Genomic DNA, 10,205 nt, shown 5'->3' on the forward strand with positions numbered 1-10,205 from the left:
TTTCCTCGAGTCCAAAATGGCGGCTCCCGCGCTGTCCAAAATGGCGGCGCCCGTGCTGGAATCCAAGATGGCGGCTGGATGCGGCGCGGTTTGATGACGTCAAATTTCCCGCGCCGTTGCCATGCTGCGCGTGTTGGTGGAGGGCGGCGCGGAGCGGCTGGTTTGGGTGGAGGGTCCGGTTATGGGGCTCCATTGGGGTCTATGGGGCTGGGTGTGGGGCTGTGGGGTTCATTGGAGTCTATGGGGCTGAGTGTGGGGTGTGGGGCCCCATTGGGGTCTATGGGGCTGAGTGTGGGGTGTGGGGCCCCATTGGGGTCTATGGGGCTGAGTGTGGGGTGTGGGGCTCCATTGGGGTCTATGGGGCCGGGTGTGGGGTGTGGGGCCCATTGGGGTCTATGGGGCGGGGTGTGGGGCTCCATTGGGGTCTATGGGGCCGGGTGTGGGGTTGTGGGGCTCCATTGGGGTCTATGGGGCAGGGTGTGGGGCTGTGGGGCTCCATTGGGGTCTATGGTGCTCGCTGGGGGATTCAATGGGGGTCTATGGGGCTGGGTGTTGGGTTGTGGGTCACAATGGGGGTCTATGGGGCTGGCTATGGGGTGCTATAGCGCTGTGGGTCTCACTGTGCCCCACAGATAACGCCACGTGTGAAGGCCGCAGCCTCCTCCGGGCTTTCGTCACTGCTGCCGTGAAGAGGTGGGGCTCTATGGGGCTCTATGGGATCTGTGGGGCTCCATGGGGCTCTATGGGCTCTATGGGGCAGCCCCATATTGCTGCCTTATAGGGCTGAGCCGGTCGACGTCGTCCTCCTCGAGGTGACCAGGGAGCAGTTTGGGATCGGACTGAGCCCGGAGGTGAAGGAGCAGTGAGTGCCCCATAGATTGTGCCCCATAGGTCCATATACCCCCATAAGTGCCCCATAGCCCCCCCATAAGTGCCCCATAGATCCCTATACCCCCTATACCTGCCCCATAGCCCCCCCATAAGTGCCCTATGGATTCATATGCCCCCATAACTGCCCCATAGCCCCCCCATAAGTGCCCCATAGACCCCCATAAGTGCCCCATAGATCCCTGTACCCCATACCTGCCCCATAGCCCCCCCATAAGTGCCATATAGACCCCCATAAGTGCCCCATAGATCCCTATACCCCATACCTGCCCCATAGCCCCCCCCATGGTTTCCCCTTTCCTTCCAGGCTCCGTTTCCATGATGACGTCACGGACCCCCGGGGTTGGTTGGGGGTCGCTGTGGGTCGCCCGGCTCTATGGGGTTTGGGCCTCAATGGGGCCGGGCCCAACTCGATGGTGGTGGTGGATTCCTTGAGCGCCGCCCTGCTCCGACAGCGCCCCCACGTGGCCGGGAGGACTATGAAAGCCGCCATGGGGGCGGGGCGAGGTGAGGGGGGGGGGCGGGGTTTAGGGCCCCCCTGTGACCCCCAACCCCCCACCAACCCAATATTGGGGGCCCCTAAACCCCCCCATCACCCCATAGAGATCCTTAAATCCCCCCATCACCTCATAGGGACCCCCAACCCCCCCCCATAGAGACCCCTATAGGGACCCCTAAACCCCCATATCACCCCATAGAGACCCCTAAATCTCCCATAAATCCCCCCATAGGGACCCCCAACTCCCCCCCCCCCCATCCCCCTATAGGGACCCCTAAACTGCCCCAACACTCCCCCCCCTCAAACCCCCCTATACCTTCATAGGAACTACTAAACCCCCCCAGAAGCCCCCCCATAGGGACCCCTAAACTCCTCCACCCCCCCCCACCCAACCCTCTGAGACCCCCATAGGGACCCTTAACCCCCCCCCAACCCCCCTATCGCCCCATAGGGACCCCATAAGCTCCCCAAATCTCCCCATAGGGACCCCTAAACTGCCCCCCCCCCACACACACAAACCCTCTATACCCCCATAGTAACCCCTAAACCCCCCCATTCCCCCATAGGGACCCCCAAACCTCCCATAAACCCCCCCCATAGAGACCCCTAAACACCCCCAACCCCCCATTACCCCCCCCTAATATTGGGACCCCCCCCTAATTCCCTCTTTTTGTCCCCCCCCCCCCCCCAGTTGTGGCCCTTCTCCATCGGGATCTGCACCCCCCCCCATTACTGCAGGCCCTGGGGGGGGCTCTGAGCCCCACCCGCCTCATTTTGGGGGGGCCGGGACCCCCAAGTGGGACCAACATCCGCCAGGTGCTGCTGGTCCCACCCCGGGGGGGGCAGCCAAAGGTATGGGGGGGGTTGGGGACCCCATATAGAGGATATGGGGCTGTTTGGGGGTCCCATGGGGGGGGGGTCCCTAACATTGTTGGGGAGGGGGGGTTGTGGGGACCCTATAGGGGTATGGGGCAATTTCGGGGTCCCTATGGGGGGGAATATGGGGATGGGGAGTAAGATTAGGGGCACGGGGGGGGTGTTGGAGACCCCATGTAGGGTATGGGGCAGTTTGGGGGTCCATATGGGGGGGGGGGCCCTAATATTGGGGGGTATGGGGAGGGTTTGGGACCCTATGGGGGAGGTTTGGGGTGTGGGGCAGTTTGGGGGGGTCCCTATGGGGGAATATGGGGGGGGTCCCCAATGGGGGGTATGGGGCAGTTTAGGGGTCATTATGGGGGGGAGAAGGAAGGGGTTGGGGGTCCCCATTATTGGGGGGGTTATGGGGTGTTGGGGATCCCCATTATGGGGGGGGTCAGGCTCCCCATGGGGGCTGTATGGGGGGGTTGGGGGGTCACCTTGTTGTCCCCCCCCCAGGCTGAGCTGTTCACGCTCCTCCCCGACTTCTCTGTGCTCCCCATGGAGACCCCCCCCCAGGTGGGGGCTGTGGGGGGGGCAGGAGATGAAGCCCCCCCCCCATCGACCCCCAACGTCCAGCTCCAGCCGCCACCCCCGTATCTGCTGAGCGCGGCCCGGTGAGTCCCAGCATGGCCCAATATGAACCAATATGGCCCAGTATGGCCCAATATGGCCCAGCATGACCCTATAGGACCCAATATGGCCCAGTATGACCCAGTATGGCCCAATATGGCCCAGCATGACCCTATAGGACCCAATATGGCCCAGTATGACCCAGTATGGCCCAATATGGCCCAGCATGACCCTATAGGACCCAATATGGCCCAGTATGACCCAGTATGGCCCAATATGACCCAATATGGCCCAGTATGGCCCAGTATGACCCAGTATGGCTCAGTATGACCCTATATGGCCCAGTATGGACCAGTATGGCCCAATATGGCCCAATATGACCCAATATGACCCAGTATGATGCAATATGGCCCAGTATGGACCAGTATGGCCCAATATGGACCAATATGACCCAATTGATCCCATTATGGCCCAGTATGACACTGTATGACCCATTATGTCCCATTATAACCCCATAGGACCCAGTCTGTCCCATTATGGCCCATTGTAACCCTATATGAGCCATTCCATCCCATTATGGCCCATTATAACCCCATAACACCCATTCCATCCCCCCCCAGGAGGGCAGAGCTGCTGCGGGGTGACCCCGTACCCGCCCCCAATGAGGACCCCGAGGATCCCGACGACGACCTGGACGTGTGATTGGTTATTATGGGGTTATTATAGGGCCTATAGGAGCCTGAGATGTTCTTATAGGGCCTATAGGAGCCTGAGATGTTCTTATAGGGCCTATAGGAGCCTGAGATGTTCTTATAGGGCCCATAGAAACCTGGGTTGTTATTGTAGGGTCTGCATTAACCTGGGCTGTTATTGTGGGGCCTGTACAACCAGGGGCAGCCATTAAAGTTTGCTGCTGCGATCACTGGGTGCTGTTATAGGGTCAATGTGGGGTTTGGGGGCTGGGTGAATATGGGGGGGTTTATATGGGGTTTGTATGGGGGGCTCAAGCCACGCCCACTGGTCACAAGCCACGCCCCCATTGGCTCCCCCATTCACAATACCCATAGGCCACGCCCACTGATCTCAAGCCACGCCCACCGTGGTTTCCTCCCATTCACTATTGCTTATAAGCCACGCCCACTTCACACAGGCCGCGCTCTCATTGGCTCAGCCCAATTTCTATCAATGTAAACCACGCCCACTCTGCACCAGCCACGCCCCCGCTGGTTTTATGCTGTTCTAAGCCACGCCCTCTCTGCTCAAGCCACGCCCACTTGGCTCAGCCCTTGTTTTCTATTGGTCTCCCAGCACGCTCGTTAGTGATTCAAACCACGCCCCCTCGGAGCAGCCAATCATGAGCCGTGTTCAAACCTTTAGCCCCGCCTCCTGTGTTTTAAGCCACGCCCTTTTCCTGCGTGCTATGCATGCGTAGCCTCCCCTTTTACGCGCATGCGCCGTCCCCCCGCGCCCCCGGAAGCGCTCGGCCGGAAGTGACCCCCTTGAGGAGCGGAGCCGGGGCGGGCGCACAAGATGGCGGCGGCCGAGCGCAGCCGCCGGTAACGGGGCGTCGGGGGGGCGCGATCCCCCCCCCCATCCCTCCGTGTGCCGGAACCGGAAGCGGGTGGTAGCGGGGGGGGGCGAAGCTGGCGGAGCCGGGCCGGGGGGGCGGCGGGGCGGCGGCGATGCGGAGTCAGTGCGTGTTGGGCCTGCGATCGTTCGCCGCCTTCGCCGCCCGGTTGTGGAGCTTCGTGTTGTACGTGCTCAGGAGGCAGGTCCGAACCGTGAGTACGGGGGGGAACGGGGGGGATGGGGGTTATAGGGTCCTATGGGGGGATATAGGGGTTATAATGGGGGTTATAGGGGGGTATGGGGGGTGAATGGGGGGATATGGGGGTTATAGGGGGATATGGGGTGTTATAGGGGTTATATGGGGTAGATATGGGGGTTATAGGGGGATATGGGGGGTTATAGGGTGTTATAGGGGTTCTATGGGGGTTTATGGGGGGTTATAGGGGTGTATGGGGGGTTATATGGGAGTTATGGGGCTATGGGGTGTTATGGGGTCCTATGGGGGGTTATAGGGGGGGATATGGGGTTATATGGGGGGTTACAGGGGGATATGGGGTTATAGGGGGTGTTATAGGGTCCTATGAGGGGTTATAGGGGAATATGGGGGGTTATAGGGTGTTATAGGGGTTATATGGGGTAGATATGGGGGGTTATGGGGGGTCATGGGGGTTATAGGGTCCTATGGGGGGTTATAGCGGGGTATGGGGGGATATTTGGGTTATAATGGGGGGATATGGGGGATATAGGGGTTATATGGGGGTTATAGGGGAATGTGGGGGTTATAGGGTGTTATAGGGGTTATATGGGGTAGATATGGGGGGTTAATGGGGGGATATGGGAGCTATAGGGTCCTATGGGGGGCTATAGGGGGGTATGGGGGGATATATGGGTTATAATGGGGGTATATGGGAGATATTGGGGTCTATTGGGGGTTATAGGGAGATATGGGGGAATATGGGGGGTTATAGGGTGGTTATGGGGAATATGGGACAATATGAGGGTCTATAGAGTGATTGGGGTGGGGGTTTATAGTGGTATAGGGGGATATGGAGGGATATAGGGTCCTATGGGGAATATAGGGAGTTATAGGGAGATATGGGGTGATTATGGGGAAGATATGGGGGGTTATAGGGTGATATAGGGGTATATGGGGGGATTATGGGGGGATATAGGGGGTTATGGGGTGATATGGGTTATAATAGGGGAATATGGGGGAATATGGGGGAATATGGGAGTTACATGGGGGGAAATGGGAAGGTATAGGGGGGATATGGGGTGATCTGGGGGCTTATAGGGTGGTTATGAGGGGTTATAGTGTCCTATGGGGGGATATAGGGGGATATGGGGATTATAGGGGGATATGGGGGGTTATGGGGTGGTTATGGGGGGTTATGTGAGGATATAGGGGGGGTATGGGGGGTTATGGGGGGATACGGGGGCTTATGGGGTAGTTATGGGGGGATATGGGGGATTATAGGGTCCTAAGGGGGATTATGGGGTGGTTATGGGGGTTTATAGGGGGATATGGGGGGTTATGGGGTGGTTGGGGATCTATGGGGGTTGTGGAGTGGGTGTTATGGGGAGAAAAGGGGCTGCGATTCTGGAGGGGATTTGGGGTTTTTTAATGAGGGATTTGGGGTTTTTTAATGAGGGATTTGGGGTTTTTTAATGGGGGATTTGGGGGTTGTGGGGCACATTGGGGTGTTGTGGGGTTTGGGGGGGGTCTGTGGTTGCTGCCCCCTCCCCATTCCTGTCCCCCCCCCCAGGTGATCCAGTACCAGACGGTGCGATACGACGTCCTGCCGCTGTCCCCCACCTCCCGCAACCGCCTCAGTGAGTTACATGGGGGTAATGGGGGGTAATGGGGGTCCCGAGTGGGGCTGGGGGGGTCGTGGGGTTTATATGGGGCTGGGGGAGTCCTGGGGGGTTCTATGGGGGATCCTGAGACCCCAATGGGGGGTAATGGGGGTCCCGAGTGGGGCTGGGGGGATCGTGGGGTTTATATGGGGCTGGGGGAGTCCTGGGGGGTTCTATGGGGGATCCTGGGACCCAAATGGGGGGTAATGGGGGTCCTGAGTGGGGCTGGGGGGGCCTTGGGGGTGGGATAAGGGGATTTGGGGCTGGGGGTATCTTGGGGGGTTCCATGGGGGGTCCTGAGATTCCAATGGGGGTAATGGGGGTTTTGAGTGGGCTGGGGGTGTCCTGGATGGGTTCTATGGGGGGTCCTGAGACCCCAGTGGGGTGTAATGGGGGGTCCCAAGTGGGGCTGGGGGGGTCTTGGGTTTAATATGGGGTTGAAGGGGGGGGGCTGAAGGAAATATGGGGCTGGGGGGGTCTAAGAGGGTTCTATGGAGTGTCCTGAGACCCCAATGGGGGTAATGGGGGTCCTTGAGGGGTCTGGGGGATTCCAGGGGGTTCCTATGGGGGGTCCGTAGACCCAGGTTGGGGTAATGGGGTGGGGGGGGTTGAAGACCCCCTGACCCCCCCCCCATTGTAGCCCAGGTGAAGCGGAAGATCCTGGTGCTGGACCTGGACGAGACCCTGATCCACTCCCACCACGACGGGGTCCTGAGACCCACAGTGCGACCTGGGACCCCCCCCGACTTCATCCTAAAGGTTAAAGGGGGGGGGGGGGGTCCTAAAAATGGGGGTGGGGGCAAGAAATATCGAGATGGGGGTTTCTGTGGGGTTTTAGGGGGGATTTAGGGGGGATTTGGGGCTGCTGTGGGGCTGAATCAAGGTCTGGGAGGGGGTTCAACCTTAAGGCTGGGTGGCTGGAAATGGGGTGGGGGGCTAGAAATGGGGTTGTATGGGGCCATATAGGGACTTAAGGGGGATTTGGGGGTTGCTATGGGGCCAAGTGAGGGTATGGTGGGGGATTGGGGTCTTCTATGGGGCAGAAGTGAAACCTGGGGGGGATTTGGGGTTGTTATGGGGAGAGTGAGGGTGTGTGTGGGGGGGTTTGGGGCTGCTATGGGGCCAAATTGGGGTATGGGGGGGATTTGGGTCTTCTATGGGGCAGAATGGGGCTGTGGGGGGGATTTGGGGTTGTTATGGGGCAGAATGGGGCTGTGGGGTGGGATTTGGGGTTGTTATGGGGCAGAATGGGGCTGTGGGGGGGATTTGGGGTTGTTATGGGGCAGAATGGGGCTGTGGGGGGGATTTGGGGTTGTTATGGGGCAGAATGGGGCTGTGGGGGGGATTTGGGGTTGTTATGGGGCAGAATGGGGCTGTGGGTCACGCTGGTCCCCCCCTTTTCCCCCCATAGGTGGTCATTGATAAACACCCCGTGAGGTTCTTTGTGCACAAACGGCCCCACGTCGACTTCTTCCTGGAGGTGGTGAGTGCCCCACAGCGGCCCCATAAGTGCCCCATAATGGCCCTATAATACCTACACCACGACCCCATAACAGCCCCACAAGAGCCCTATAAGGGCTCCATAGCAACAGCTCCATAATACCCGCACAATGACCCTATAATGATTTCAATAGGGCCCCCCAGTGACCCCATAACAACCCCACAACAACCACATAATGGCCCCAAACCCCCCCAGCCCCCCATTCTGCCCCACAGAATACCCAGAGGGGCTCCATTTTGGAGGGGACCCCAACCCTATTCAAACCCCCCCCACACAGAGACCCCATTTTGAGGGGGGTCCCCAACCCTCTCATAACCCCCCCCATCCCATCAGGTCCCCATTTGGGGGGGTCTCCTTTCCCAGCCCCATAGGGAACCAAGTTCCCCCATAGATCTCCATTACCCCTTCTGGGGGGGGGGATCCCCTTATCTCTCCCCCATAGAGACCCCATTTGTGGGGTGCCCAGCCCCATAGGTAACCAATACCCCCCCCATAGCTCCCCATTACCTCTATATGGGACTGAGGGTTGTTATGGGGTAGTTATGGGGTTTCCTCCCCCCACTTGTGGGTCCCACATTCCCCTATAGGTCAGTCAATGGTACGAGCTGGTGGTGTTCACAGCCAGCATGGAGATCTACGGCTGCGCCGTGGCCGATAAGTTGGACAACAACCGCAGCATCCTCAATAGGAGATACTACAGACAGGTGGGAAATGGGGGGGGGGCTAAATACAAGGGGAGGGGGGTAAGGGAATGGGGAGGGGCTTAATGAAAGGGGGAGGGGGCTAAGGGAAGGGGGAGGGTCCTATAGTGGGAATGGTCTTAATACAAGGGGAGGAGCCTGAGTATAAGGGGAGGGGCCTAACTAAAAGGGGAGGGGCCTGAGTAGAAGGGGAGGGGTCTAAGTGCAGGGGGAGGGGCCTAAGTACAAGGGGGGGGGTCTACCTGAAGGGGGAGGGGTAGAGGTATTAGGGGAGGGGTCTAAGTGTGAGGGGAGGGGCCTAAGTAGAAAGGGGAGGGGGCTACAGGAAGGGGGATGGGCCTAAGTGTAAGGGGAGGGGCTAAATGAAAGGGGGAGGGGGTAAGAGCAGGGGGTGGGGGCTAAGGGAAGGGGGAGGGGGCTAAATATAAGGGGAGGGGTCTAATGGCAGGGGGTGGGGATTCAGTATAAGGGGAGGGGTCTAAGTGTGGGGGGAGGAGCCTAAGGGTGGAGGGAGGGGCCTAAGTAAAAAGGGGAGGGGGCTAAGTACAAGGGGAGGGGCTTAGTGGGGGGGGGGGGGTACATTGGGGAAGGGGATGAACGGGGGGGGGGTCTAAGAGCCTGAGATGTCAGTGTAAATGGGGTGTGGGTTAATGGGGGGAGGGGCCTAAAAGCGGGGAGGGTCTTAATAAGGGGAGGGGGCTGAGAAGTGGATATGGGGGGTAGATGGGGGGAGGTGGGTCTATCTAACATTGCCCCCCCAGCACTGCTGGGATGTCAATATGGGGGGTATATAGGGGATATATGGGGGGGTATATAGGGTTATACCTAACATTGCCCCCCCAGCACTGCTGGGATGTCAATATAGGGGGTATATGGGGGATATATGGGGGGGTATATGGGGTATATAGGGGATATATGGGGGTATATGGGGTATATAGGGGATATATGGGGTATATGGGGTATACAGGGGATATATGGGGGGTATATGGGGTATATAGGGGATATATGGGGTATATAGGGGATATATGGGGTATATAGGGGATATATGGGGTATATATGGGGTATATAGGGGATATATGGGGGGTATATGGGGTATATAGGGGATATATGGGGTATATAGGGGATATATGTGGTAATAGGGGCTATATGGGGGGTATATAGGGGATATATGGGGCTATATGGGGGTCTATCTGACATTGCCCCCCAGCACTGCACGCTGGAGCTGGGCAGTTACATCAAGGACCTGTCTGTGTTCACGGGGACCTGTCGAGCATCGTCATCCTGGACAACTCCCCGGGGCCTATCGCAGCCACCCAGGTACTGAGACCCCCGAGACCCCCCCCCATTAACCTCAATGCCCCCCTATGGCATCATTAACATGGACCCCCCCATTAACCTCAATGCCCCCCTATGGCATTAACATGGACCCCCCCCATTAACCTCAATGCCCCCCTATGGAATGAACATGGACCCCCCCCCATTAACCTCAATGCCCCCCTATGGAATTCACATGGACCCCCCCCATTAACCTCAATGCCCCCCTATGGAATTAACATGGACCCCCCCCATTAACCTCAATGCCCCCCTATGGAATGAACATGGACCCCCCCCATTAACCTCAATGCCCCCCTATGGAATTAACATGGACCCCCCCCCATTAACCTCAATGCCCCCCTATGGAATTAACATGGACCCCCCCATT

The 10,205-nt window shown here is 58.5% G+C and overlaps 2 protein-coding genes across 2 annotated transcripts; both read left to right on the forward strand.

Annotated features, from left to right (window-relative positions):
• The first annotated feature begins 115 nt into the window (after positions 1-115).
• On the forward strand, positions 116-3,794 carry ELP5 (elongator acetyltransferase complex subunit 5). The gene is made up of 7 exons (XM_085531586.1): positions 116-173; positions 633-693; positions 782-862; positions 1,196-1,395; positions 2,079-2,239; positions 2,762-2,919; positions 3,496-3,794. The coding sequence occupies exons 1-7, from the start codon at positions 122-124 to the stop codon at positions 3,575-3,577; spliced, it is 795 nt and encodes a 264-aa protein (XP_085387712.1). The 5' UTR covers positions 116-121; the 3' UTR covers positions 3,578-3,794.
• Positions 3,795-4,367: 573 nt separating this feature from the next.
• CTDNEP1 (CTD nuclear envelope phosphatase 1) lies at positions 4,368-9,852 on the forward strand. The gene is given in 8 exon segments (XM_085531491.1): positions 4,368-4,656; positions 6,211-6,277; positions 6,942-7,060; positions 7,713-7,784; positions 8,390-8,506; positions 9,711-9,750; positions 9,753-9,791; positions 9,794-9,852. Coding segments are annotated over 8 exon segments (612 nt in total). The 5' UTR covers positions 4,368-4,557.
• Positions 9,853-10,205: the final 353 nt, after the last annotated feature.

This window comes from Coturnix japonica, unplaced genomic scaffold (genome assembly GCF_054131305.1).
Source record: "Coturnix japonica strain WE unplaced genomic scaffold, WE-NBRP24 Scf043, whole genome shotgun sequence".
In the NCBI taxonomy this organism is placed as follows: domain Eukaryota; kingdom Metazoa; phylum Chordata; class Aves; order Galliformes; family Phasianidae; genus Coturnix; species Coturnix japonica.

Excerpts from the sequence above, each read along its gene's own strand:
- ELP5 (XM_085531586.1), top strand. The coding sequence starts at position 122 with ATGCTGCGCGTGTTGGTGGAGGGCGGCGCGGAGCGGCTGGTTTGGGTG. Across the intron at positions 863-1,195 it reads AGCCCGGAGGTGAAGGAGCA|GCTCCGTTTCCATGATGACG; the intron begins GTGAGTGCCCCA and ends CTTTCCTTCCAG. Across the intron at positions 1,396-2,078 it reads CGCCATGGGGGCGGGGCGAG|TTGTGGCCCTTCTCCATCGG; the intron begins GTGAGGGGGGGG and ends CCCCCCCCCCAG.